Below are 14,659 nucleotides of genomic sequence, written 5' to 3' on the forward strand. Positions count from 1 at the left end.
TGACCTTGACCATTTAGTATGTTATGGCTTCTTTTTCAAAAAAGATCCTCCTTGGGTACTTATAATCATTAAAATGGCTATTTCATATTTTTATGACAGTAACTTTATTTATTAGTGTAATATTTACAAGATAGAAAACTCGTTTTTGTCTTGTGAGACCACCCATACAGGATTCCCCAAGGCCTGAACAGCCAAGGGCAGGTAACTCTAAGTGTGAACCTCATACTTCACTGCTTCATTCTTTCAACTGTCTCATAAACATGGGACAGTGGGGTAGGCTTATGGTTAAAGCACATGCTTGTCACACCAAATACCTTGGTTCTTTTCCCCACATGGATACAATGTCTGAAGCCCATTCCTGGTGTCTCCCAGATTATTATTGCTGGAATATTGCTAAAAGCAGCAAAAAATAAACTCATTCATTCACTCTCACACACAACCAACCATTTGAGAGTATTCCAAGGGTTGGCTCTTAGACTTACTTGTTTTTGACATTATATAATGGTAATAAAATGTTTTGTCATATTTTGCCAGGTTGGGTGCCGGTGGGCCCTAGGAATACACAACACAAGTGGCACCTGTCTTCTGTAGACTTGACCAATGGTCTGGGGCTTGTCCTGAGGTGAGATCAATCTTGGTGTCAAAATCAGGAAATAGTAGATAGAGGTGAAATATGTTTGAACCCAAGTATTTAGAATAAGGAATCATAAGGATGATTACTATTACTGGCAAACAAGGACATGTTGAGCACCGACCTGACCTGTAATAGAATATATGAGTGCTGCTCAGTGGCTCATACCATTGTGAGTGAAGGGGCCCAGGTTGTCTGTGAGTGTAGTGTGATGTGAAGCTTCACTGACCATGTGACAATTTAATGAGCATGACATGTGGAGCTAGATGCGGAATGAATTTCATCGTCATGCACTTTACATGCACTAGCCTACATCAGCTCTACCTTTCACCAACCAAATGGGCTTGCTCTTTGCTGTACACTGCCTACTTCTTGTAAACATGTTCTCAGCACCAATCCAATCCTCACAAAGAAATCAAGCAGTGGCTTGTTTAAATCCATTTTCCAGTTGTATCCCAAAGCTGTTGATTGATACTCATGATATCAGTCACTGGGATTATCTCCTGACTGTTACTTTGATGCAGGTTTTTACATCTCTCTACACAAATAAGGGTCTAGAGGAAGCTACTAATTTCCTCACAGGATATCGGAAGTCTTACAACAGAAAGAAATACTTGTGTTCTGTACTTTTTAGATGAAATAATATTTATGACAGGTATCTTACATTTCTTGTCAAGAATTTAATACAGTGAATAATTGTATGTCCTTTGGGATGCAGTACATATTTTTCCCTAGTCCTATGCGGGTCCTTGTGCATACTTGTATGGATCATGTCCTATTAGTCATACATCATCCATCAGTTGTACTCCCACTAGTCATATAGCTACACCCAGAGATCTAACGACTATATTGTGACAGTTTGGGTTGAAGATGATGCAAGTAGATTCACCACCTCAACGCTGGTCCTCAAACGAGCAATAATCTTGAAGGCTTCTACAATCATCTGAACAGGACTCAGCCACACTGTCATCCAAACATCTGTTGCTTTGTTGACTTTAGATTTACTTTGTTTAGATGAAGAACAATGTGTTAATGATACACTGTTTAAGTGTACACATTATATATTTATACTGTGCTCAAGAGCAGAATATGCATATATACCATGCTGAACACAAATTGTTATAGTTCACTGATGTGAAGTTATGAGTGAGTGAGTTTAGTTTTACACCACACTCGGCAATATTCCAGCTCTGTGGCGGAGGTCTGTAAATAATCGAGTCTGGACCAGACAATCCAGTGATCAACAGCTTGTGATATGAAGTTGTATTTTTGTTTCTTTCCACTTTATTTTTACAAAGGTATAACAAAGGTACTTGTTGTTGCAGTCAGCCATACCCTTTACCCTGTTGTTTTAACCAGTATGGTGTATGACTAATGGGAGGACACCACTGGATGTACATTTCTGCTTTATGTGGAACCTGCTGATTATTTGTATCTTTTCCAGACAAACAGCAGAGGGCCTCAGTGTTGACTGTGTACCTCTGACCGAGCTGCTTGGGAATACTGTGGAGCTCATTGGCACAAACATCAATGGAAACCCTTACAGTAAGGAAACCCTTACAGATCATTACATTGGGTATTTGATACTGTGTAGTTCTCTGTATGCCGAGGGGCCAAGGGCCAGATTCAAGCTCATTTTTGGTGATCCTCCTGTGATATTGCAGGAATATTCCTAAAATCTGTAAGACTGCGCAAATAAAGGTTGATTTCAAATACTATGTAGGCAGGTACTAGTAATATCCCGACAGTTTAATATGGGAGTATTGCTGTAGATCTTATTCCTTTCAAATTGTTGTCTCTTTCAGAGATTGGCAACAGGAGGAAGCCATTACATTTTCTTGTTGTTCATGGAAGCATGACCTTGACCTGTCCTCAACCTCCGACCCTTCAAAATCTCACTCACTGGTTCAGAGAAAGTGATGATGGTCAAGTTGAGGGCATTGTGTGGCACTGTGAGACTGGGGCGTTATTTAAGGTATTTATGCTTACTACTTTGGGACTCCGGTTTAGAATAGCAACCTTGCAATTTATGTATCTTGTGGTCAGTAAAGTGTCCGGATACCTGTCATTATACCATGGATCATTGTTGCGAATCAGTGTTTGGACTGTTTTCTCAGACTTTTTATAGGTCCCTAAATTAAATAAGATAGTAGAATGTAGCATTAAACACAAAAGAATGGTAATTCTTGTCATAAAAAAGTACCATGAAATGACTTGAATGTTGATGACAGTGCTGTCAGACAAGGTTTACTCTGGGGCTTTGTTTTATGTACATGGAAAGTGTACTTACTTGGGAAGACTTATTGGGAAACTTTATGCAATAATTTACGCAATGTCATTCTTGGTGCTCAGTAATGCTCAACAAAATGAATTAAGAAGAACTCTTCACCCAAACTGTGGGGTAGTCTCGTGGTTAAGGTGTTTGCTTGTCATGCCGAGGACCTGGGTTCAATTCCCTACATGGGCACAATATGTAAAGTTAATTTCAGGTGTGCTCTCCTGTCATATTGCTCGAATATTGCTAATAGCGGTATAAAACTAAAGTCACTCACACACTCATTTTTCACGCAAACAATCGGAGTGTCATTTACCAGTTCACAAGATGCAGAAGTTAAAGATTAAATGAGTTTTCAAAGAAACTATGATTAATGATATCTATAAAGAACTGGAACTCCCTGAATGACGGTATTGGTGTACTCTGCTCCATTGTTAGAAAAACAGTTTTGAAAAAGGAGGCATTTCCATATCTCAGTTGTACATTTCAGAATATTCTTTCGTCCAGGTTTGAAATTTTGACTTTAGAATTGAGAACTTCATGATAGATTTTGAAACAGGAGAATATTTTTCTGCATGGTCTGCAGTGGAAATCGCCAGTTTAAATTTTGTGCCATGCAAGCTTCTTTCTCATTGACTAACGCTGTATTCTTTTTAGTCACTGCAACACTTGGTCAGTGTTCCAGAAAGGCTACTATCAGGATGACCTGTACTGTGTTGTCCTGAAGTCTTTGTTTAGTGGTAACGAGCACAAAGGTCTGATTATCGTGAGATTCTAATTGGCAAGCATTATCAGCTTGATCTGTCCCACCATGCAGCAGTTACAGGATATTTTGTCTCTAGATTAAAAAAATACCAGTGCCATTAGCAACTTCTGTTTGGGTGCATATAAATGTAAATATGCTATAGTAATAATAATAGATTTTTGTGTGTCATATTTTAGCTTCATCGCCATCATGTAATAATAATAGATTTTTGTGTGTCATATTTTAGCTTCATCGCCATCATGTTGGTTTACCATGGCCAATTGACCTCCCCCATCTCTCCAAGCAGAGGGTCAGGATTAACGTGGATGGAACAGCCTATGAATTCCGTGAAGAAAAGTCTGTGTTTTATCTCCTATCAAGACAAGTGGGCAGTACTTGTGAGCAGTTGTCTGAGCTCCATGATCTTCTCTACCCAGACACGTAAATCATTTTCCTTCAACAGTCTTCACTTATGGTCAACTCCATCAAACATTCCACCATTCAAAAAAGAGTTGGGTGTTGTCCAGATACTTAGTGACTGACCAGACAGAGGCTCCAACATTATGAATCACAATTCGCTGAGAAACACGGAGTCTTCTCAATTGTCTGTTAGCATGCAACTTGACATTGCTCTAGGTATTTGCTTTGTCCTGTACATGCCTTTCAGTGAACAACTCAGTTCTTGTTGAAGAGCCTCCGGAATAAAAGTCCCAAACCTCAGCTTCCTGCAAGGAATGTTCACTCCTTCTTTCACTCCTCATTGTATTGGGGCAAGATATGTAATTACTGAATTTGTGGTAGCATGGTGAAACAATTGAAAATATAATTAGTTTTTAAAGAAACAGTACATGTCAGCTTTGCCAAAGGAAACATTCTGTGTGTGTAGAAAAACATCCTTTGGCCACTGATACATGTTATGTAACATCTTCGTGATTCCCCTTTTAAACATTTACCAAATTCACAACAAACTGTTGGCCTTGATTGCCTTTATATGAAGTTTTTTGTTTTCTAAACTGACCAATTGTAATGATAATATGAATGCTTATGGTTATTCTCAAATTCATCCATTTTTGAATTGAGGTGATGAAAAAAAGTGTTGTACTGTTGCATTTGCCTAGATTTTTGTCCCCCGCAGCAATGTGGAACAGGGGACTATGAATTCAGCAGCATCTGTATGTCCGTCTGTCTGTACGTACATCCTGTTTCTTGCATATGCGATATCTCATGAATTGTTGTACCCGGTGTCAAATTTGGTGACAGTCTACATTGGGGGATTTCGCAGACTCCAGTCAATTTTGGTGACCTTGACGTTATTTTCAAGGTCACCATGACTCTTTGACCACTCTTCAAACTCTTGTTAACGCGATATCTGATGAACTGTTGTAACCAGTGTCTTCAAATTTGGTTACAGCCTACATTGGGGAATTAGACAGAGACCAGTCAATTTGGGTGACCTTGATCTTATTTTTTATTATGACCATGACACTTTGTCCACTTTTCGAACTTATGTCAATACAATATTCCATAAAACATTGAAACCAGTGTCCTCAGTTTTGTCAACAGCCTACACTGGATGATTATCCAGGCACCAGTCATTTCATGCATATTGTGTGTGAGCAAAAGTGACAAGTTGTGAATATGATATAAATATTTCATTCTCCTTGAGCGGCGGGGGACATTGCCATGTTAGTGGCAAACACTTGTTGGTATGCTTCATACAGCACTATACCAGTTGTTTAATAGCGCCCTGTACACTGTACAGTTTGACAAACAATCCAGTTGTTTTTATTGTTTTGTTTAAGGCTCTTCTTGGAGCTACTGCAATATAGGAGCTTCTTCCCTTGTCCGAGTTGTAGGCATTGGGTGCAGTCTGAATGTCATGTATCAAAGACTTCCTGAATGTCAATGGGTGAAAATTAATAAATTAAGCCTGTAAGGTGAAGTTTGATTTTATTATTTTTATTTCTCCGAGGTGGTGAGGAACAAGTAAAAGGACATGAGGTTGCATGTGTGCAGTCTTGAAAGTGATCGTTCTCATTATCCTTGAATAGGGAGGGTGGATGTGCCATCAAAGTTCATTTGGGTGGTGGGGTAGCCATTTGGTAAAAGCATCCGCTAGTCATGCCAAAGACACGGGTTCGACTCCCCACATGAGTACAATGTATGAAGCCTATTTCTAGTGTCCCTGGCAATATATTGAGAAAATATTACTATGTGTGAGTCTTGTGACCTTATTCATTCTGTGCTCTCCCTCCAGATTATCGTGTTGATGGTCAACGCCTTGGTGACCTGTCCGACTTGCACTGCCTTTCATGCTACTTGTCTCTCTTAGTTACTTAAAATGCCAAACAACCTGTTACTTCAAATCATCTCATTAGATCAGAGCAATATTATCCACCAGACTAGGCACTGTCACAGAAACAATAGGTTTTGTTATGTCTGTGTTGCACAGCGTATCACTTGCCTTTTCAATGTTCTGCTGGATCTTCAAGATCTTCGAGTTAACATGATGTGGGTTGCACTCCGAGCAATCATCTGCACATGTGCCTGTCAAGGGTAACCCCTGTCAAGAATCTGTCTTCGAATGTGGAGAATCATTTGATTAAGCTTCCACTTTTTGTGCTTAAGGGGACAGTTTGAAAGAGTTTGCAATCCTACTGTTAATGTTTGGTTCCATTGCTGGGTGCCACCATCTTGACAGGGGAAAAAACTGCCACATTGGGATCATTCCAAGTACTACTGGTGCTCTAAATTGGTTCCTCACCATTACTCTCATCATCTTCATTGCTACAGTATATTGTGTTATATATACATGGTGATTTTGCAGCTCAGTAACTTTACCCAACTCAGATGTTATTCTTAAAGGTCAGATGCAACGTAAAGCACACCTTTGTAGACTCTGATACCTATCAAAAATGCCAATTCTGCCTTAAAAAGTTGAAAGAAAATAGCAATGAAAATAATAATCGGATTTCAAACGATTCACTAATCTTCCCCCAGCATTGGCTACACTGGGTTTGCGGAATTTGAAACAGCATGCCTTTCCCGAGTATGAGGTCATGAGCTGTAGTCTAATCATTACATAAACAAAATGATGTTGATTGTTATAAGAAGACTTGGTCACAGAGAAAACTCAATGTCTGCTTTATTGACACCTATATGTCTGCCTACCTGTCTGTTTATGACAATATGCAATGCACAACTTCAATCATGCAATTTGAAATTAACACAGATTATAAGCCATAAACAATGAGCCGGCAAAGTGTATCAGCAAAATGAACCAGTGGCCAATGAAATGGCTTTGTTACACTGGAGTGCACACCCACTGGCTCAGACAGGGTTCAGTATTGCGGCTGCTTCATTTCGAGGGTGGTAAACCCAGGTACAAAATATTGCACTTTAGAATTGTGATTATATGCTTATGATTTTGTTCATTTGTTCTTTCTCAATCATCAGTGCATTTTATATATCATGAATAAGTGATAACAGTGTTTTAATTAAGTTTGAGGTTTTTGTTGCATGTGACCTTTAAGACAATCTTTTTCAAGGTTTCTACCATGGAAGCTTTTGTTGTGTTTGACACCAAAAGAAGAGTTCTCAAGTACTCAGTGGCTGTTGTGTGGATTCTTGGCATAATAGGTACCTACAACCCTTATCATGGGGAGTCCATGGCAGTATAGATACGTAGTAGGGCAGAAAGGATATACTACAGTATTTTGTTTTCGGTTCGGTACATCAAAGTTCACTTTGAAAATATGGTATTTATCATTATACTCACCTAATGCAGATTCCTTTGGGAATTCCATCACAAATATTCCACATTCTTTGATACCAGGTGACATCTTCATGTACCTACCATTTCTGACATTTCTGTGCCATGGTTGTCAAGACTCATGCTAATTTGATTAAATAAAAACAAGATCGTGTAAAGGCATTTTGATTTGAGTCCCAATTCCAAGAAGATATCTTTCCATGAAAACTTTTATCCTATTGAATTTTATTGTTAATGAACATAACCAAATTGTACCTAACTGAGAGCTGTGTACATGCTTACTAAACTGTGCCATGGCTAACCTTTCATTCATAGTAACATAGGGTGCGTTGCAAACAACCAATCGCTTGCAAGTGACCTACAGCATTTCACCTGACAACGGAGCACTAACTTTTAGCTGCTTGCAATCACAGCAGTTGCTGGATGAGGTCGCTTCGTGCTCAAACCAAAATGGCAGCTTAGGAAAATTTTGAATTCGAAGGCTGAACAAAATTGTTCAGCTGCTAAATTGGCAAAAACAGCTTACATCCAGCATCCTCAGTTTGTTCCACAGGTTAAATGTAGTCATCAACAACTCGTAAATTCATCACTCGTCATCAAGACTCTCCTAATGTGGTTGATATTAGCGCCAGGCAAGCAAATGATAATCATGGCACCATTTTTGGAAGGGCGATAAATGTTTTGAGCTGTTGCAAGCCCGGAATAAGCAATTCATTTGCTTACTCTAAGCAATTTTCGGCTTGACACGCCCCCTAGTTTTTGTTTGCATTCCTGCCAGAATAGATCACCGGGTCATTGGTGGTATAGATAATGTGGCTGAGTAAGTCCCTATGATTACGATCAGTGTATAAGTTTATCCATATTTCCCTCAATCACTGTACACACCTTGATGTGTGCTTTCGTATATGTGTTTTTCCTGTCATCGTTTTCATTCTTGGCTTCCAATCAATCCTGTATGTATATCCATATCATGTATGGGTTCCCCTATAACCAATCACAGGTAAGATGAGCATGGGGCATGGGGCAGATGTACCAATTCTCAGCCAATTTTAATGAGCATTGGGCTGAATGGGTCCTTAGCAATAGCGAAAAGGGCAAATATGGTGCACTCTTGGAACTCAACACGGCTCTTGGCCTAGATGCTGACTCATGCCGAGAATTGATGACAGTGGATCTGACAATAAAATGGAGTAAGTTTCTAAGTATCACATTATGTTACACATTCACTTACACTACTAATTCTTGGTAAAAGGATAGGTTTGTGATTCAAGACTTACTTCTATAGTTAGATAGAAACTGTATTGATTCTTCATCGTATCTTTGTTGTCACATTCTTGATCTTTGTTGTCCCTGTCTTTGTCTTTGTTCTCTATCTCATTTCTCGGCTTTTCTTAGTATTTTGCTTTGTCTTTTTCATGTCTTTGCTTACGACAGTATGTACTTTGTCTTCTTCAATTCTTTTTTATATATACAAAAGGTACACCCTGGTTATAATGCCACATTGGATATTATGCCATGTTTTTGCCAGAATGGATTTCCTGCCTAAATAATACCCTGGTTATGATGCCAAACTGGATATAAGCCACTTGCCAAAGGTTTTGGGGGCGAAAGTCATTTTCAAAGTCATTTTCCCTTGGCAATAATGCCAGTTAGACTGGTGACTAGTCTGTCGTCCAGACCCTGAAGCATGCAAGACAAGAAAATGTGGCAAGTCTAAATTCCCTTAGCTTCCTGATCTGTACCAATCTGCTGAAGTCCCAGGGCTCCATATCATTATATCAATTTTTGTTTTAACTATGAACTTTTTTCAGTAAAATATGTTCATTTCAGAGACTAGTTGTTAGTCTAACTGGTGGCATGTAGTATACATGTCTTCAATGAGAATGAAGATTTTTATGGATATCAACTTCTTTATGAGAGAACACAACGTTTCGGAGTTAATGCTTACTCCTTCATCAGGTGATTGAGAAAGGGATACAGAGGTGTATTTATATGTACAGGTAAAACAATAACAAAGTAACAAGTGGAATGAGTTAACGAAAGCTAGTATAAACAAGCACTGATAGGAAGCCGATAGTTAAGATAACAATGATGGAAGCCAACGGTAATGCATTACAGTTGATTGGATATGTTTACATAACATGATTGGGGATAAGGATGGAAGCCAATGGTGATACATTACGCATGATAGGATGATGTACATAACACACGATAGGGGGTGAGCATGTATACATGAGGGTTGGTGATGTACAAACACAAGTATGTACTCGGGTAGATAGGCTATACATGAATTACATAGATAGAATGTACACAGGTAGATGAGATTAATCATGTTATGTAAACATATCCAATCAACTGTAATGCATTACCGTTGGCTTCCATCATTGTTATCTTAACTATCGGCTTCCTATCAGTGCTTGTTTATACTAGCTTTCGTTAACTCATTCCACTTGTTACTTTGTTATTGTTTTACCTGTACATATAAATACACCTCTGTATCCCTTTCTCTATCACCTGATGAAGGAGTAAGCATTAACTCCGAAACGTTGTGTTCTCTCATAAAGAAGTTGATATCCATAAAATCTTCATTCTTATGTATTTACACTTCTAAATGACATTCAAAGACTTGATGTCTTCAATGGTTAATTGTCGTGGCTTGAAATTAATTGACCAAACGCATTAATCCTTAAAGTTGTTGTCATTCCTAATGGGAAAACACATGTGACAATACACTTCCTGCTACCTACAACAAATCGCCTGCAGCCCGTAGATGGTGGAGCAATCCAATCAAAAAAGAGACTGTGTTGATTGCAAAGTCCCTCTAACTGTCCTTCCTAGTTTTGATGCCACTCTGGATATAAAGCCACATTTTCCCCAGTACAGACAGTGGCATTATTGCCAGGGTATACCGTAGTTACTTTCACCTGTGATCTTGCACCGTAACCAAGTAGTACTGTTTCATTGTGTAACTGTTGGGGGTAAAGCTAGTTTAAATATCATGGCATTTGCTTTTGTTTACTTATACAATGCTATTGCAGTGAAAGATGAAAACATCTGTTTGCAATGTTCAGACTCAATTGTGTCCAATGCCTTCTTACAGGAATGGTTACCATACTTAATAAGGAAGCACCTGCTTGTCTGTGTTAAGGACAGATCAGTATTCAGTATCAAGCACCTGTATGGTTGGTCCAGGAATGGCTACCAAACTTAAGTAGGAAGCACTTGCTTGTCTGTGTTAAGGACAGATCAGCATTCAGACAGCATCAAGCACCTGTAGGCCTGTTCCAGGAATGGCTACCAAACTTAAGTATGAAGCACCTGTTTGTGTTGAGGACATATCAGTATTCAGTATCAAGCACCTGTAGGCCTGTTCCAGGAATGGCTACCAAACTTAAGTATGAAGCACCTGTTTGTGTTGAGGACATATCAGTATTCAGTATCAAGCACCTGTAGACCTATTCCAGGAATGGCTACCAAACTTAAGTATGAAGCACCTGTTTGTGTTGAGGACAGATCAGTATTCAGTATCAAGCACCTGTAGGCCTGTTCCAGGAATGGCTACCATACTTAAATATGAAGCACCTGATGGCCTGTTTCAAAGATCAATCAGTATGCTTGTAGTAAGTCCATGTTTAGGGAGGAAACAGTCATAATGAAACACCTGCTAACCTGTTCCTGGAATGTTTACTCAATTTCAGTAGATAGCACTTGGTGGTCTTTTTTAATCAGGGTGTCATTATGTAGCACCTACTGGTCTGTTCTAGGGTGGGTCAATTATATTTCATGTTTAGTTTTTTCATTATATTACAATGGATGGAAATGAAAATAAACACAAGCATACCTGTTTGCCTAAGTGATAAAATAAAAGAAAGTGATAACTTTTCGTTTATATCCTGTGGTTGCATAGTAAGGTTGTAAAGAATGGCGAGGGGTGGTGATGATGATTGCAAAAGGAGGGTAGGTTGGGTTTTTTTGGAGATGGTGGTCTGGGGGTGGGGACATAAATTTTCCTACATTAATTGTACATTGGAGGGTGGGAGTAGAGGGGTGGGGTGGTGGTGCTGATGGTGCCATTTTCTTTGTACATAAATCCTAAGGGTCATTCACACTGTGCATACTTCTCCATAAAAATCATCATCACCCCCAACCATATTTTATGAACGTCCTTAACCTGAGTTTGTTAACTCCAAGAAAAATCTGAATGCATGCTCCATGGCAACAGGGGTATTTATAACTGTTCAATAGTGTTCGTGTATGAGGGTTATATCAAGAACAAATGTTCAGTCTTTTGTAATAACTTAATCAAATTACAATACATAATTTTCAAAATTTGTGTTTGCAATGATGATTAGGTCAGGATATGACAATTGATATGTTAAAGATGGTGACAATACAGGTATTTTTTGTTTTAGATCTGACACGGATGACTGGGTGAACAGGGCCAAAAGTATAGCTCCGTTCGTAGTAGGAGCTGTGGCTCTACCTGTAGCTATACCTGTCGCTCTTTCTGCTGTGGGCTTCGGGGCAGGTGGAATAGTGGCGGGAAGTCTGGCAGCGCGAGCGATGTCTGTTGCTGCTGTTGCTAATGGAGGGGGTGTAGCTGCTGGAAGCTTGGTTGCTGTCTGCCAGTCGGTTGGAGCTGTTGGACTGAGTGCGTCTGCTACTGCTGCAGCAAGTTCGGCAGGAGTTGCCGTTGTTGGTGCTTGGAAAGGCTTTACATCTTTTTTGAGAAGGAATGGTAACATTAACAGGGAGGATGATTAAGGAATGACATGCTTTTGGACTGTTTCTATTGTTTGTCATGAAATAATTAAACTGCAATGCTTCCTGAGCTCCTTTTCAGCTTGGTTTGAATAAGGGTTCTTCTTGTTTTATGAATTGTTAACTGAGTTGGCACAATTGTTTATTAAGCAGTGGAATAATTTGAACAGTAAACATAGAGGTTTAATGTTCTAGACCTAATTCACGATATCCACAGAATCGATTAGTTTTAAGAGTATTTAGAAAAAAGACAATGACAATATTTGTTACACATTTGCTTCCGCAATTCAATCAAGCAACTGATCCGCAATTCAGGTAAAACTTGGACCTTCAAGTTTTCCATTGTCTCAAGTTAATTGTCTTTATATGGGAAATTGCTGTGGAGTGTTTTTTCATATATGAGAGATGGGTATATGAGGACTGGTATATGGGTATATGAGGACTGGTATATGGGTATATGAGGACTGGTATATTGGTATAATATGGACAGAGACTGATATCAGTATATCTCTTAAGGCAAGTGCGGACTGTTTGATGACATTCCAGTCAAGGATCGTAGTTATTGAAAGTCTTGAGATTTTAAGCTCTGAAGTCTCAGAAGCTTTTTTGTTTCATTTTGTAATAGTTCAAGTTAACACATGTTTATAATGGAGCTAAATCTTAATGATTCACTGGCATACAGTAACATTAATTGCATACTGTATTGAAGTGCAGTCTGTTGAAGCAAACAACACTGACTATGAAAGTCATGTTATACTATTACCTTTATTATTATGTTCACAAAACTTTGTCACAATGCAGTGCTTCAATTAAACATTCTACATGAAAGCTCTGTATCATTTTATTGTTATTTTATTAAACCATTGGCATACAGACATACACAATGGGCACGTGGAGCCAGAAAGTATGGTGCAACAGCAGCTAAGAGGATGATGTCGCACAGGAGAGCTATTATGAATTTAGGATGTAATTACTTGGACAGAAACCTTCCAGTCAATGTATCAAAATGTGTGTTGCAATATCTCTTCATTTATTTCAATATGAAAATCGTGGCAATATCCAGGCCTACAAATTAGAATTGGTCCTCAGCAAACATTGAATGTGGTAAAAGGCAACTAACAGATTTGATTGTTAGGCTCACTGACTTGATTGACTCTTCATAGTATCCGTTTGCGTAGTTCAGTGTTCATGCTGTTGATCACTGGATTGTCAAGTCCAGACTTGATTATTCACGTATCCCAGCTATATAACTATACAGGAGTGCATATGTAAACCAAGCACTTTTATCAATTACGAAATATCTCAAAAGATGTGGGTCACATGTTAAGGTGCTGCAAAGGAGCCACATTGAGATATAGATTTCAAAATCAATTTAAATAGGCACTGGTGTGGAGTGATTAATGTTTCTCGCCAATGGTTAAAATTACAAAATCAAGCTGCAAGTTGGTCAGCACCAGCTCCCTTGACGGATATAGGATTGGGCTACTGTCCACATTGGCAGAATTTCTTCACCCTAAACAGTGAGAAGGGTGGATGCCCATCACATGCCGTCAATTGATAATATCCATGGTATTTTTGTCTGATTGTAATACAGTATCCCAGCAGTGTAGTTTTTTTTCCTAATGCCAGGATGGTATAGTGACTTATCCAATTCGATACTTGTGACCCACTCATATAACACACTTCCCATGCTATGGTCTTGTGTAGTGGTGTGGGTTGATGATTGTTTTGCATGGAGAAGCGTGTATCAGTGAATGCGCTTCCTTGTCCTCTACCATACTAACCGACTCGATCGACACACCCCCTGCTGTCTGTAACGTATTTTTCGGTATTGGTAGGAAGTGTATTGTTGTTTTACCATACACAACCACCTGCAGTTATCAGGGTTTGTTTACGGAAATGTTATGTTATTTTGAAGCAATGTCATATCGCTATTGTGGTCCTCACAACATTGTTAATATAGTCTGTTCCACATCATATTTGACCTGTCATACTAAACAGGTAAATAGTAAATACCCGGATTCCCGACATGGGTACAACGTGTGAAGCTCATTTCTGGTGTCCCCGCTGTGATATAGCTGGAATATTCCTATAAGGTACGGAAAGTTTTCAAAAAAGGAGAAGGAGGGAAGTCAAGGAAAGCTACGTTTCTGTTTTTCACCAAACTAGATATAAGACACTGTAAAGTAGTATATACGGTCCTGCACATGTAGACAGATTTGATGACACGCAAATAAGATAGTGCAGATAAGGTACAAACAGCAATTAAAACTCTATGTGATAAAATGTATATCATCTCCAAGTGAGGTGGTTCACCCAAACCAGTAGGGACATGCGTCCTTTGACCTCTCAGTTCAGTGTGGAAAATGGAAATATCCCATGACTGGATAGTTTACTTGGAGTGTGATACAAAGAATGCTTTTCACTCTTTACCATATCGAAAGTTCAGCAAATGAAAACTGTTCAGTATATATA

General features: G+C 38.9%; 1 protein-coding gene across 4 annotated transcripts in view; it reads left to right on the forward strand.

Moving 5' to 3' along the window:
* The window catches only part of LOC137262252 (RNA ligase 1-like), a 136,988-nt gene extending 123,972 nt beyond the window's left edge, over positions 1 to 13,016 (forward strand). For all 4 annotated transcript variants that reach the window (XM_067800061.1, XM_067800060.1, XM_067800062.1 and 1 more), the window contains exons 5-9: positions 535 to 622; positions 2,076 to 2,176; positions 2,437 to 2,606; positions 3,899 to 4,092; positions 11,836 to 13,016. In XM_067800061.1, the coding sequence (XP_067656162.1) occupies positions 535 to 622; positions 2,076 to 2,176; positions 2,437 to 2,606; positions 3,899 to 4,092; positions 11,836 to 12,187 (905 nt within the window). In that variant the 3' untranslated portion in view covers positions 12,188 to 13,016. The remainder of the gene's footprint in view (positions 1 to 534; positions 623 to 2,075; positions 2,177 to 2,436; positions 2,607 to 3,898; positions 4,093 to 11,835) is intronic.
* Positions 13,017 to 14,659: the final 1,643 nt, after the last annotated feature.

Source organism: Haliotis asinina, chromosome 14 (genome assembly GCF_037392515.1).
Source record: "Haliotis asinina isolate JCU_RB_2024 chromosome 14, JCU_Hal_asi_v2, whole genome shotgun sequence".
Taxonomy (NCBI): domain Eukaryota; kingdom Metazoa; phylum Mollusca; class Gastropoda; order Lepetellida; family Haliotidae; genus Haliotis; species Haliotis asinina.